Raw genomic sequence first — 15576 nt, forward strand, 5'->3', positions numbered from 1 at the left:
CCACAGAATGGCATTGCTGGCTTGCTGTGATCCATCTGTACGGTTTTAGGCCTTTAGATGGGGAGGAGAAGGGTGGTGAGTGTATATTTTAATTTATTGTGCTTTTCAGGCATCCCCTCAGTTTGGTTTCCTCCAGGATAATTTAATGTTTTCCAGCACTGAAGGAGTTCTGAAGCGATCCTTTCCATAAGGTGGTCACCAAGCCCTAGCTGCAAGGGCTTATTTGTACATGACTTTGGCTGCCCTGTTTCTAAGTTTGCACTCGGTTCCATGGGAGAATCTTGCATGTCGTCTTTGGCTGGAAATGCTTTCAGGAAAATGGGAATGGTTTTTGTTTGTTTGTGTTTTGCAATCCAGTGGCAGTTGTAGCAACGTCATTTTCTGAGGTCATATTGCAGAAGGCTCAAAGGGACCAATGTTTGCTGGAATGTCTTTTAGGGTGCATTGGTAGACAAACAACACACTGCTTGCTTGCAATCCCTGAATTTTCCATGTTTCGTTTTGAATAGCTGCTTTTTTCCTACTCAAATATTTTTTGAGATCCAACAGACATTATTTCTGAGACTGTTTACAAGTTGCATTTGCAATGGTAGAGAGACCTGGCCGTGCCATTGTGGTTCATAGGCTTTCCTGCAGACGCAAAGGCAAAGGTAGCTTTAGTAAAGTATTCTCATTGATATGTTACTTCTAGTGTTGTGTTGTGTCCTGTTAAATAAATAAATACGTATTCCCCAAAGTAGTCAAAAAAGCAGCACTTGTCTGTATAAATAACGTTTGTGAATGGCTTCAAGGATCTTCCTGAATCTGAAGGCCTTATGTTTATGTACTACTTGAAGTGTAAACTTATTAAATGTCATAACCATTGGTCGATCTGATCAGATAAAGCAGATCTGATGAGTAAGGCAGTATGGAGATCTAGTTTTCATGCTGTGTCTATATGACATACCTCCACTAGCATCTTCATTTACCACTTTCAGGTGAGCCGTGGGGACAAACAGAATGACTTCAGCTGGGAGAGAGGTAGGTTAGTAGTCCCTAAGTTCAGTTCCAGTTGTGTTTACTAGCTCCAAGTTTTTACTGTGGAGGCTGGAGGTTTAAATTTACATTGATGAAAAGAAAAGTGAAAGTACTGTAGCTTTTCATCAGAACTGCAGTGCCTGTGACCTACATTAGCTTCCCTGCTCTCTGCTGTCTCCAATGACTGCCTGAAAGCTCCAACAAAGCCTGGAGAAACCCATGGTGGGTCCAAGGGGACACCAGGACACCCTACTTCGTCACCTGTTACAACCTCAAGTCTTTGTATTAAGAACTAGGTATGCTGTCAGAGTGATACAGATGGATTTAGCAGAGGCTCCCAGTAGAGAAGTAGTTTCTGTAACTACTGACCTGCTATGAAGACCATTAACAGGGATGGTCGTCATTTCGTTGGTAGGCTCCTGTGGCTCTTCTGGGGCTAGATTCCGTTCTTAGCTCTGGCGATGTAAATCTTGGGGGGGCTTGTGCAAAAATGGTTGTGTCAGTAACAGAGAGGCCAGATGCTGGCCCGTCCCTGGGGAGGTGCGGAGGTGTTGGTGATGGGGTGACGCAGGCTTTGGCGTGCGGTGACAGTGTCACCTGGGTAGGAGGGTGCGATGGGGCTCACCTCAGCAATCCGACGCACCGGGCTGCGACTGCCACAGCTGTCCTGCGAGGTGGAAACTCGGGGATGGCTGTTGTCACTGTAAGCACACTGTCACCTGCCATCTCCACTGGGTAGGTCCCCGTTCAAAGCGTGCGTTGAAAGTAGAGGAAATCTGGGGCAGAGCCAGAGACAAAGCTCATTTGCCTTCAGTGATAACAAAATTTTGGCAAGCTGGTTTCAAAACCCAACGCTTTTGAGTTTGTTAAAGTTTTTTTCTGAAGCACTTTCCACTTGAGGGGTAATTTTCTCTTGTGACATTGCTTATGTTTGGGATTGTAGCTTACGAGCTTTTAAAGGTTTATGGCTTGTTCCATTAAGCGTATATGAGGCTTATAAGGAACAAGGGGCTTCATATACTTCAGAGCTGAGTTTGCCTCTTCTATCTGAAAAAAAAAAAGCCATTCCTGAATTTTAACTTAATTTTCTCATCCTTATGCTTCTCTTACATTTTCCCACTACAAAGGGAAAGCAAGAAATACTTGCTGTTGCTGTTTTCATCCCTAGCTGCACACATTTTAGTTCATAGTTAATACTTTGTAACATGTATATTCTACAAGCAGGAGTGTGACAAACTACTGGTGAACACATTTCAACCAAACAAATGCAACCATCAGGGAGGTGCAGGACACGAACCACCTTCCCCCGTGCCTCCATGCTGCCGTGCCCTTGTTTCTCCTCTCTGTAATTTTAGGGCTGTTGCCTGCCCTACCAATGACATGACCCGGGGGCACTTTCCTGCTCCTCAGTCTGACTGAGTGCGTTGTGAGGGGAGGCTCGGGTGGACACAGCCCCTTGCTCCACAGGGAGGATGCCTGCAGAGGTTGGATGGTGGGGAACAGGGGCCATCTCTAGCCAGGCCTCCAGCTGGACCACAACTGGCTGTGACCTGGTGATACACTGCAAAAAAATAGTTGCTCTACTCTTCAGAGGTGGCTGGCCCTGCAGCCCTCACCCTTCCCACTCCGACCTGGACAGTGGGGGACCTGGGTGTCAGGCTTGTGCCTCAGCTCAGCTGTTAGCACTCATGGAGCGAGGAGTGCACACACGAGTCCTTCTCCTCCTCCAGCCTTTTTGGCCAAGTCAAGCTTGGGTCAGTTGCTGCAGCAGTCCCTCTGGCAGCCTCCCAGTGCCATGCTTCCTTCCTTTCCACGGGTTAAGGAGCTGGGCAGATGGGACAGGTACTGTCTGTAGTAGTGACATGGATTGAGTGATGGGAACAGGACCCCAGAGAAAAGGCAGATGTGGGGAAATAGAAGTCCCTGGCTGGGATTTGTTCCCAGGGCACTGACTGCTCTTCCCTGGCTCCCAACACGGAGAGGGGTGCCTGGGGAACTGCCCTGGCCCCGGGGGGAGCACGGACCTGCGCATCCGACAGTACCTGTCACGAGGAGGCTGAAATGGTCTTTTGAGAGGCGTTAGAAAGCAAGGGATCAGATGAGATACATCCCTGTTTGCTCTCTGATAGCCTGTTACGTCAAAGACCATCATCAGTGAGTCACCTACCCGTGTGTGTGACTGTCGTCGTTGCTGCTCTAAATATAAATGTCAAAGGATATTGAGCTGTAAGAATAAATCAGACTGTGTTGGCCGGTGTGTATCCAACAAGTCTTCTTCTTCTGCATGTCCTTCTCTCTGTGTTATTAAGGCTGGTATGGTCAATGGGGAAACAGCTGCAGAAACCCAAATCAAAGCCAGGAGTACAGGTTGTATTGTCATATGCAGATCTGGCATATCCACACGTTGGATCTCTTTTTGCTGGTTCTGTCAAAATCATATCTGGGAAGAGAGAGAGGAAGGTTTGCGTTGACGGTATTTCTGAGGTAGAAATACTGAGAGACTGAGAAGCGTTTTCACACCCTTTTTTATACATACAGAATGTGTGACTTTTAAATAAGCACCAGAGAGAAAGTAACTTTGCCAAGGCTACCAGCCACTGCTTCTGAGCCATTGACATGGGTATGCCATGTGATTTACTCTGGTTCAGGTTAAAGCACTGTAATTAGACTCCCAAGCTAGGAGTTTCAATTATAAACACAAGTGGTTGTTTTCTGTTGAAAGAAAGTCGTAAGAAAAGTGCCTTATCTTTCATCTTGCTGAGCATCCTGGTTTTATTTTCTTTTTTTTTCAGTAAAATCTTTTTTTAAAGTCAATAGCATAGTGATGAAGAAGGCCAAAAGAAAAACGTCAGAAGGCTGAAATTGACTGTTTGCTTGCCAGAAGCACTATGCTCTGGCAACTGCAGTGTGTTTATGTTTCTTTTTTTAACCTGTTGTGCTCTCTTTATAGCATGTGCAGAAGTGGTAATGAATTTAAGAACGAGCTCTACCTGTGCAAAGTAAATACCTCTTGATAAAAAAGGTTTTTAAAAATCTATAGAATGTAATTAGAGGGGGATAACGCTGCTTCACTTTACTACTCCCCTGCTGAATGCTGGTAAGGGGATAATCCTCTATTACATGATACAGAATACTTAAAAGATCCATGGTAAGGTTGTCCTTTGTACATTTCTATAAGAATTCTCTTTAACAATTAAAGAAAATGCTATGGAAATATTAAGTTTTACAACCTATATCTGTATCTGTTTCAGTTTACTCATTAACTTCAGAGAACTCTACAATAATGACTCAGGCTGCTATTTTCAGGGGAAAAAATGACAACAGTGCATCTGGGCTGAAACCGCCTCCTTCAGCAGCACTGCAATATTCAGGGCTATTCCACTTTGCCTCGCAGATGTCGGGATGTCTCGCGCTGCTGTGCATGAGGCTCACCCTCAGGCTTTGGCCCCTTATTTTAGATTGCTGTGTTTTGCAAATGATGCACTTCTGGGGAAGTCAGGACTTCTTAGCTGTCTGTTTGCCATTGCTTTCCTCCTGGGTTTCTTTGCTGCCCCTTTCCGTGCTGTGTTTCCCTGCCTGGGCTGGATGACTAATCTCTCCCTGCCACCCCTTGGTGCCCGAGTGGGCTTTCCTGGGTGGGACTCCCTGGCAGTGAACCAGGAGAAGCTTTGTTCCTGGTGGGATTGATTTTCTCTGTCTTCCTTTATCAGCCCCAGTTTGTGTCTCCCTCTTCTCAGTTATACTTCTTTTCCTTTTCTCCTTGCCTGTCTCTGTTCCTCTGCCCTAGGGCAGGCCTAATAAGGGATTTCAGCTTCTAAAAAGCACATCAATGCGCAAACCTTCTTCCATCCTTGACAAAACACATCACCTCTCTTCAGTTTACACAGTGCTGAGGGACAAGCAGAACCCACGCGCTGCGGTCCAGGGGATGATAATACCTCCTGTCCCTGCTGTAGGGTTTTTGCAGGAAAGCGACCAAAGCTCTGTGTTCAGCATGGGTAGCCTGAGCCCGTCAGTGTGACCATGGGAGCCAGAAGCATCCCTCCAGGGGCTTAACAGAGAAAGGACTTCAAACATCCTTCCCTTCCATGCTGTCCCATCTTCACATCCATCTCTTGGCCGCCAGCTCCCCTCATTTGCTGCCGTGTTTACCATTCATCCTTTCTCTCCTGTTCCATCCATCATGTCAGCTGCTTCTGCCTGTCCCCTTGCCTTGTGACACGGCAGCCTCTGTGGTAGCGTCCTGCTAGATCTGCCTCACATCTTCAGCCTGTAGCCCCAAACTCTCTCATAATAACCCCCAGCCCGAGCACAGCATTTTATAGGTTCTCCAGAAAATTCGCCTGCCTCCCTTTTGAGGGAAAGAGCTGGCAACTTTCGACAGGGAAACATGGAGTTGTGTTCAGTAGAGACAGTACTTAGTCCCTGAAGTCTGAAAATGTAGGAAGGTGGGAGACAACTGTGAGAAACAGAAATGCCAGAAAAATGTGGAGGATTTGGCAGGCCTGTCTTTATGTCTACTGTGTTACCCTGCAGAACAGAATTGAAGACAAACATATGAACGTGCTAACGTTGAAGTTATTGGATGTGAGTCTGCTACTGAATTACTTTGGGGGATATTTTATTTTTTTTTTGGTTTCAAGTTTAATTTTTTTGTTGTCGTTCTGCTCTATTTAATTTTTCTTCAGATAATAGTAATGAAAAGTTACAGCGCTCCAGATCAACTCCAAAGCTTGGTCTTTAAAAATACTCATTTAATATTAGCTTCCTTTGGGTAAACCCATATCGTATCTAATTGAATGCTGTCAGATTGCCGTTGCTTTGTGTCACCAGCCCAGGAACCAGACTGTAGTCGTGAACCTTTCAGGAAAATCCATCATAAAAACACTGATAGGAAGCTGGTTAATACCAGTCTAATGCAGTTAAACAGATTATCTTAAGAGTACATACCTCTGCAACCCCTTTGTAACTAAATGGCCTGGACTACCCAGTCCTTTTAACCATTACTATGCTGCAAAGAGGGGGAAATTCAAAGTCCTTTGAATGCAAAAAGTAAAAGTTACCAAAAGTTGTCAGAAGGTGTCAAAACAGAGAGATGATTTCAAAATCAGCATTGTGCTCACCTCTGATAGGAGATAATACTACTGCGTCCCTCCACATCTGAAACTGCTTACAGCTGCTCTCTGCAGTTTGCATCATGCGTGCAGTCAAATCTTCTTGTGTCTGCCACCGCCAGTACAAAGCTGTATACTGCGGGAATGCCCATCATTGCAAAGAATGCTGACCTCGTTATAAAGCTGTTAGAAGTGACCTAACATTTATCTGTTGTAGTTAGTATTGACCTCATTAGACTGACTGAACTCACGAAGCACAGTTTCAGTAATAAGTAGCAAAATGGAATATTACTTGGTGTAAATATGTCGACTGTCTTGCCCAGGAAGAAGGGAGTCAAACAGAGCGCCAACCTGAGCTGCTAACTCGTTCAGACAGCTCTTTTTTTCTTGAACGGGACCCAAAGTCGAACCATTACTTTGAATTCTTGGCTGTATTTGACCCAGAGCTGAGCTGCTTCCTGCCCACCTGCCCTCCCACAGCGCATCTCTAGCTACTGCTCTTTAGTCCTGGCCTCCTCCCGTGCCAGCTCTCGATGGCTTTGGAGCTCCGTGCATGGACCAGTGCAAGAAAGACCTTTCCTGCCGTTGGCGGGGGGTGCAGGGTTTGCACCCCCTCCCTCGCGGCGCAGGGCTGCAGGGTCCCTCCCGTGGGACCCCTGCGAGTGGCCTGGCTGGAGCGTCCGTACGTGTGTGTGCGTGCCTCCACGCCTCGTTGTGTGCACTGCTGTCTGTGCGTCCCAAGTGCCGTAAGCCCAGGCTTCTGTGGGATTGAAGGGGCAGAAGCATGCAGAGGGGCCATCTCTGCCAATGCCCGGGGGCAGCCAGGCCAGCGCTGTGGACCACGGTACAGCCCATGGCGCTCCCTCTGCCTTCCCTCGCCCGCGCCCAGGTCGGCGACTGGCTGCTCTGCACGCCGCTGCTGGAGAGGCTGCGCAGGGAAGGAGACGGGAGCGCAGTCCAACCTCACACTGAGAGTCTGCTCCTGTCCTGTAAGCCATAAATCTTGTCTTAACAGTTAGGCAGTTCGGTATGAGCAAGTTTGAGGTGGTTCGTCCCTACCCAGGCTGGTTAACAAATATTTACTGGCCTCCAGCCAAGCTAAACTGCAGTCATGCTATCAAATGTGCTAATTCTGCCCCTTCCCTGACAGCGAAATTCAAGACCATAGAAGTGAAAATGAATGCTTTCTTCTGTATTATGAGATGAACAAGGGCTGAGGCTTTGTGGTTTTCAAAATCCAGTTGTGATAAACATTGCCATGGCAATTAGACCATCTCAGTGCGCAAGGTGGGAGGGTGCTGGCTCTGTGGTCATCCTGGTCTGCCTGGGGCTTGTTGCCAGCGCAGATGCTAAAGCTCACCCAGGAGACTGCAGGCACCAGGTCCTCCCTTCTCAGTGCAGAGCACCAGTCGGATTTTCATGCAGTTACCCATGTTTTGCAACACAGAGCTATAAACATGTCAGTAGAAACAGAGGAGTTTCTAAGTGGGCAGAGAATGGCGTGCTGCTGCACGCATACTGATATGCCTCTGTCTCTTTGGGCTTCACTTTTACTTAGCTTTCAAACTCACATAAAACTCAAGTGAAGGCTGCGTGTGCTTTCTTCGTACTTCCAATCAGATGTGCTGCTACAGCTTTTCTTAGTTTTCATGGACCTCGCGGGAAGACACTTGTCCATCGAGGAGCTCGTGGTCCACGTGCCAGTTGCCTTGAGCAGGCGCAGACACCCGCTGTACTGTGCCGCACATGTTGCTTGGCCTTCAGGACCGTGCTGTGCCACCCATGTCCCGTGCCATGGGGTACCCTCAGCTGGCTAATCATAATGGAAGAGCCTGGAGGTGGCGCCTACTTGGCACCACTAGTGACAGCACAAGCACATTCTTGTCTTTATCTTGAGTGAAGCAACATACTTTCATATAAACATCCAGTTGAAAATCCTGTAAAAATTCTGAAGACCACAATGCAGGTGAACCTCGCCCCCGATGGGAAGCCTGGGCAGTGTGCCGTGCCTTGATTGCAGATCTGTCTGGTGTTGCGTCGTCTCAGGGTTCCAGCATCAGAAGGAATGTAAGATCTCGTAGCTTGCTGCTGTCTTTTCTGGGATATTAATGAAGTAGTTACCTTTCTTGAGAGCATTTGTCTTTCTTTTTTTGGGTCCATAAAGTACCTTTTGGTACAAAGCCGTAGTCTGCTGATATTTGTGAATATAATTATAGATTTTGTGGAGTAAAATCTGTTCCTAAATATACTCCCATCCAGTTAGGCCACCACTAATGCTGTGCATCATTAAGTCTTAGTCTGTGCTGTGTGGGAAGGAATCCCAGGCTGAATCTATTTTTGACCTCTAATGGTTGATTTACAATGAGTTATAGTAGCAGAGTTCAAATATTTGCTGATTATTGCTGAGCTGTACTACTATCAGGCAGTTTTAAAAATAAAACTTGCAATTCTAAGAGTATCACTGAAGTTCCTTAACAGAGCCCTGCTTGACCTTTCAGCAAATTCACTTGATTTCCTGGACTGGTGCTTGCAGGCAGGGCTTGTGCAGCAGGTCAGTGCCACCCAGCATGGTCGCTGCTTCATGGGGCTTTTGACCTCTCTTTACCGGCTCTCCACTTTTCATGTTGTGTTGCAGCACTTAAGATCTTGAAGTGTCTTCTTGGAGGAAACAATGGGAAACTAAATTGCCAGGTAGCAAGGAGCCTGCAGGAAACAAAAATTGGTACAAAAAAGATGAATGAGCCACAAAACATGATCAGCTAGTTCAAGTATCAACCGTGTTGTACTTGCAGAAGTGTGTCTGGGCTTTGCAATAGCTCTTCTGTTGCTCACAGAAGTTCAGTCTTCAGAAAATGGGAAAGAATGACAGTCAAATTTGGCTGTCCTTTTTCAGAAATTCCCCGGGGCCAGTTTTGCCTGCACCTGGACCTGGCCCTATGTGCAGGCATGTAAGTTCATACACTAATGACAGTCTCAGCTGGGCTGCAGAGATGTCTGAAAGAGTTTCCTTTCAAGGAAACGCACAAGCCCTTGGCAGTCGTGTCCAGATGTGACTCTGATATATATCTAATATTAGCTAAATACTTGACAGGTGTTTTTTTGGTTTTGTTTTGCAGGAAGAAATCATTCCTATTTTCAGCTCTGTATGCTGCCTTTATATTTGGTGGTCGGCACCTAATGAACAAACGAGCAAAATTTGAACTGAGGAAACCACTAGTGCTCTGGTCCCTGAGCCTTGCCGTCTTCAGGTAGGCATTTCTTTACACCAACTGCCTTTGACAGTAGTCTGTGAAGAGGGTTTGGGGTTCTTCACATACAACAGCACTGCTGATGTGACGAGAAGCTCACTCAGAAATGGCATTTCTTTAGTTCTGCTCTTCAGGGTGATGTCCTGATCCACTCCTCACCATTGAAATGATCCCCTTTGACTTGCTAGATCACACGGCCTTTGAAGAGGAGAGAAATCAATAGCCCTCCTGAAGAACAAGGGTGAAAACAAAGTGAGGACGCACGAAAAAGTGCTTATCATTGCAATAAATTTACCATGCAAGCTACAAATGGAAATAAACACATTAAGGTGTTAGTCTTGATCTGACTTACTGTTAGTATTACATTTATATGGGTGCATATATAGAATATTTAGTCAAGACTCTGATCTCCATTACAGTGAGGTAAACCTAAAGTCACTGCTTTGATGACAGGCAAATTAGACCACTATAACTGAAATCGGAATCTGGCTTCTGGTTATTTCATCACGAAGAGCTTGTGAATGTAGCAAAAGAGTGGCTCCACACGGAAAGGCTATTTTTTACTGATGCGCATCTCTCTAGCTGTGTGTAGACTCTGTACGGAGCATCGAGCATGGGGAAGGTCAGGTTCGGACTCTTGGTAGTTGCTGAAGTCAGGAGTAAAACTGACCATCCTAAATTCCACTTTATGTACTTAATATGCTAATTTTTAATGAGGCTGAAGATAAATGAACAAATGCTTATGAAAATAGCTCTTACAAACACACAAACTTTTGGTACAATTTTCGAACAACAGTACACAGGAGACCTGAAGATTATCCTTCATTTCATTGCCTTGGGAGTGTAAGTTATAGTTCACTCAGCAGCATAGAAACCATTTGCAAACCTTTATCAAACACCAATACCTGTATCTTTTTCTGAGATTGATATAATAGTTACTGATTATATTAGTTCACAAGTACATAAAACAGGCTTGCTTACTGAGGAGCTGTGAATGGTGCGTGGTTTTTCACAGGATGAGAATAGTTTGAGCTGAGAGTTTCTACAGAGTAAAATAAAGCAGGAATGGAGGAGTGTGCTTTCTTCTGTGGCTTTTCCTTTTTTCCTCCAAAATTGTTCTATTACATTGTCACTTTCTAAAACTGTGGCAGGGGAAAATAAATTGTATTTCTACATTGTCTCATCCAGCTAGGACATGCTAACAAAAGAACTTTTATGTTGGCTTGATTTTAATAGTTAATCAGTACCCTTAAAAAAAATATCCTAGTGCAGACATAACTTTGAGCAGTCTGGATAACTTAGAAAGCAAGTTCTAACACTGTGAAAATTTGTGATTTTCATCTGATTGCATTTGGTACTGTACTTCTGGCTGAATGTCTAAGGTAGTTTTTCTGTTAGGGTCCTGTAAGCAACTGTTGTGGTCTGTTTCAGGAGTGGCTGAATTCCAGCAGCTGTTGAATTGGTCCCTAGATGGCATGTCATTTGTGGATCAATTTGTGAAGTGTTTTGTAGCCAGCAGGATCCCAAAATGCATACTCCAGTTACACTTTCTTATTGAATGTAAGCACTAGAAACTAGCTGACTTAGGCAAAGCATTTGTAGTTTAATTCCCAATCCCATGGAGGGGAAGCATGATTTCAGAACCATCCTTTGCAGAAGTTGTCTAGGGTGAATTTTAAAATCACATTATTTTGAGATGGCTGTGGCTGACATTCACAGTGTGGGGCTTTGAATTTCACTAACTAATTTCCTCCCAAAATCATAAGCGATGCACCAATCAACGAATAGCGAGTATATATGCTACACTGTGAAAGTGCCATCTGGATGGACTTTGAAATCAACATGTTCATTACTTTCTAATTGGAGTTTCCCATCATAATCATATCAAATAGCTAATGCATGGAGAGCATGAGCTGCTGAGGGATACTGGGTGAAATCTAAAATGTGGACTTCATGTTTTTGAAGCTCCAAGTTGCCCAGATGAACCTGACACAGAGGCCACCTCTTGCTCTGCCCTACAGTGCAGGCACTTGAGGTGAGCTTTACTTGTGCAGATGAGGAACAGTGGCCAGAAAGGTGCAATTCAAGAGAGATTCACCACTGCAGGGTTTGCTTCCTCCATCGGCTCAAGTAGCGCCATTCAGGGACAAGAGTTTCCCGAGCACTGCAGAACTCATCCTTCCCTCTGCACGTTGGGAAATGAGACAGCAGGGTGGAGAGGGGATGGATGGACAGCAGTGTGAGATGTCTGGACTATGCAGAAGCACCGAGCATTTAAGCTGCTGGATTTGCTAGTGGGGACCAGCTGATTATGAAAATTATTGACTATGCTCAGAAAGCTTTGCTCTTCTGAGATGCTGAGTAGCATGCAGAAGACTGAAGTAGGGAAGGGGAAATCAACCCAAAATGTTTGCAGTGGAACAGAGCATGAAAACTCTGTAGCTTCCATAGTAACATGCAATCCATACAAAATCAAGCGAAACACAAAACCCCTTGACTTCTTGCCTAGAAAACAGAGGAAATGCAGGATATTCATTAAAATCTAGCATGAAGACTTAATGTAAAAAGTGTTAATTGGAGCATCCATTTCGTGGTGTTTCACCACCACTGTCCTTCCTAGGGCCATCAGTCACTCCCAGCTTTATTCACTCTGTTAGCAAGCTGCACTCGATTTTGAATGCTGTAAACTTTCCAGGTAACTTGGATCTTTTTTTTTTTTTCTGGCTCCTCGCATAACTAGGTGTTTCATTTGCATATGCTGGGCCTGAAAGGCATTTCTGCTTCCTCTGAAGGTCGGGTCAGATAGATTTAGATGCCAGTATTCTGCCTGTAGACTTACTGTGGGTCCAGGGCACTGCTCCTTAACTTTAAAAAGACTTCCTTTTTGGCTTTCTGGAATGCTAAAATGCTATGACTTTTATGATACCTTGCAGACATTCTAAGTAATGTATTTGTCTGCCATGAGTGATAGTACTGAGGAAAAAAAGCCTGCCTGGAGAGCCCTCAGTATTCTGCCTCAAGGTTGGTGTGAGGCATTTTTCCGGAGTCCTTGTTTGTCTCTCTTCTGGCACTCCTACCATTTTACCTGCTTTAGATATTCTCGGAAATAGTAAGACTTAGCAGAGGCTGGAAAGATGTGTTTTGGGTTTAAAAAAAACACAGAAATTGCCTGCCAGGCAATGAGATGGTCTTTCTTCAGAATGTATCCCGTATGCCTCGCTATTGCCAAGATCATTTAAATGTAGTAGCAGCTACAGTAGGAAACTTGCCACGCTTATAAATAAACAAAACAACTACATCACCCTGCTGAGCTTGCTGAGCATTCAGGAGCTCGGTCAAGAGTGAGTTTTGTGTCAACACTGGCAGCCAGCAGGATTTCTGAGGCAGGAAAGCAGCTTTATTTCCCTTTGGAAGCATTGACTAGTTTTGAACATTTTGTGTCCAAAATAAGGTTACCAGTTCTCAGTGAAAACTTCTGTAGGAGCAATGATGGTAAATGTTGCTTTTCACTTGGAAACCACCGTGAAAACATGATCTTCTGAAGTCTTTTGCTGAGAAATTAGCTTGGGATCTTTTTCTTGGATTGTTGGGTTGTTTTTTTTTCCCCTTCCTAGCAGGTTTGTTGGCTTGTTTCTAGCATTGAAGATTTATTGTTGTGAGAAATGTTTTCAGTCGTTTGTTTTGTTTTGTTTTCTACACTTTAGTTCAGTGATTTTACCCCGCCTGGTCATGTACTGAGGTCCTGAGGGAGCAGCTCTGTGCTGCTCCGTGTTAGTGCAAACCCACTGCTAGGAAGCTGACACAAAAGTTCATTTTTCAGTCTTGTAAGACCCCAAGGAAACTGTTGCTGATTCACCTACACATCAAAGTGACAGTCAGCCCTGTATTTCTGAATATTTCCTGGGGTTACAAAGCTGCAAAACCACACCAAATCTGATATTCGTGTCACTTTAAACATAAAGTTAGGGTCATTCATTGAATTTTTTACTTGGAGTATATGAGAAGTGTCATGCTGGCATCTCTAGGAATTAGCAAAGCTGAGACCAAGACTCCCACAGAAGGATGTGAAGTCATTCATGTTTTCATTACATCTCAGCTGGATTTTTGTAATTCCTTTTATAGGCCATAGAACCTGTGTATGGGTGGCATTGCTATCAAGGAGCTTAAACGTGTATTTGATTGCCTCGTCTTCACAGAAGACAGCAGTATGGCACTGGTTTCACTTGCTCTCCATCCTTAAGGGGCTGCCAACAGAAGTCTCAGGGGCAAGGCACTAACTAGAGCAGTGGAATGTTGTCTTCCCTAGGGAATACTTTCGCATCAATGTGGGAGACGAAGAAGCTAAAACATCCAATGTGACGCAGTCATTGATAGGCAGAGGCTAAACCTGACCATGGCTGGTACAGTGAGAGGAGGGATTCCTCTTTGTCTACCCAAACCACACAACCGTAACACTGTTACCATCACCTGAGATCACTTAGATTCTAATCCAAATTCAGCTATGCTTTGTGGCAGTGGTGGAGATCAGTTGATGTCAATACAGGGTGTCCAAATGTCTTTCTTCCTGGGAAACACTTTCTCTCAAAGTAGTAGAAATGGTATCAAACGTAGCTGAAAGGTCGGTAGCCGCTCGCCACTAAGCTAACCGGAGCCTCAAAAACGAAGTATTCCAGCAGCAACAGGTCCTATATTTGAAAGACAAAACCAGGCTCAGTGGAAGAAGGTGACTCACTCTGCTTTTAGGAGACTGGTGTGATTGAGTTGTTACTGCAAGCACAGCAGCCCTGTATAGCAGGGTTTGCACTTGTTCTGCAGAGAGCTCCTGACAAGGCAGTCCAAAACACGTCTTTATGTGAGGAACTCGGTCCTGAACTGAACTGAACAAAAAAGACTAAACATAACTATAAAGAAAGGCTTTAATTTGCTTGGATTTCTGAGTCTGAAGTACAGTCTAGTTATCACGTTTATAAGCAGGATAATTGATGAAAAATGATTCAAATATACATCCTGTCTCAGGAGCTGCCATACACAGATACTTGCCATGGAGATTAAAACACAATTTCATATGTTGCTGAGCAACCCATCAAAATCTTGAAGTACTCTGAAATTTTATAGAGGTCCTGACAGTACATTCAAAGAGAAAATGAATTACTGAAAAGAGCAATATTTGCCAAATACCATTAAAATTAATAAGCAGCATTTAAGGTGAATTAATAATCTTCTCCCTTATAAATTTAAAAGAAAGTGAATTCCATGTGAAACATTCCCTATATTTGTAAAGCGTTAATGCATATTCTCAGTAGGACATTTAACAGAACCCACATTAGCAAAATGCTTAATATATACCTACTTAACGATGTGTTTCTGTAGGACCATGTTCATCTTTATGTACTTACCTGATTTTCTTATAGAACAGGTATTGGAAACATCTTTTTAATTACCATTTTGGAGCAAAAGTTGAAAGTTGGGTGAACATTAGGAATTCAGAATGATCGGAGAGAAGACAAAAATCCCTTGGATGAGACTTAACAGCTTAAAAACAAAAATTTCTTTTGTGTAAGCTGAACTGTAATCCCGATAGGGAAATAAAACCAGTGCTCTGTAGGGTGAATTTGTACATTGCAAAACAAGTGCTAGCTGGCATTAAAAAAACAGTGTAGTGGTGATAAAAATATATAGACTAAGAGCAATAAAATACTGTCAAGAAGATGTATCTCCAATCTGTACCTTATTTAATCTAAGTAAGAAGAGCATCTCATGACAAATATCTTTATTCCCAGAATTGTAATTGATGCCATGTGCCAAAATGCTGTGCCCATCTTCTTCTAAAATCTCACCTCTTCATTCACTCTGCTGTTACTGCTGTGGACTCTGTTGTGTCCATCAAAGTAATTTTTAGTGTAAATTGGCTTTACTCTTTTTACCTGGTCAGGCCTAATTAAAAGTAAACAAGGATTCTCTGTACGACCTGACTGATGCTACTTTATAGGAGATATGGATAGGACTGGCTAAAAATTCCTATGAAAATCTCTTTTTGCAGAGCTAAGCTAGGCCTCCTTTCTTTAAAAACTTCTTTTTTTCTCTGTCTGTTCACTTGCTTTTTTGTCTTTATTGCTGGAAAGCTGAACATCTTAGCAAAGTGAATTCAATATATTATTTGAAAAGCAGCTTTTGTGCTTGTTTTGCTCTATTGCCTC

The 15576-nt window shown here is 44.0% G+C and overlaps 1 protein-coding gene across 2 annotated transcripts in view; it reads left to right on the forward strand.

Moving 5' to 3' along the window:
- The window catches only part of ELOVL6 (ELOVL fatty acid elongase 6), a 77349-nt gene that overhangs the window by 42620 nt on the left and 19153 nt on the right, over positions 1–15576 (forward strand). For both annotated transcript variants that reach the window (XM_075421333.1, XM_075421334.1), the window contains one exon: positions 9248–9379. In XM_075421333.1, the coding sequence (XP_075277448.1) occupies positions 9248–9379 (132 nt within the window). The remainder of the gene's footprint in view (positions 1–9247; positions 9380–15576) is intronic.

Source organism: Opisthocomus hoazin, chromosome 5, assembly GCF_030867145.1.
Source record: "Opisthocomus hoazin isolate bOpiHoa1 chromosome 5, bOpiHoa1.hap1, whole genome shotgun sequence".
NCBI classification, from domain to species: domain Eukaryota; kingdom Metazoa; phylum Chordata; class Aves; order Opisthocomiformes; family Opisthocomidae; genus Opisthocomus; species Opisthocomus hoazin.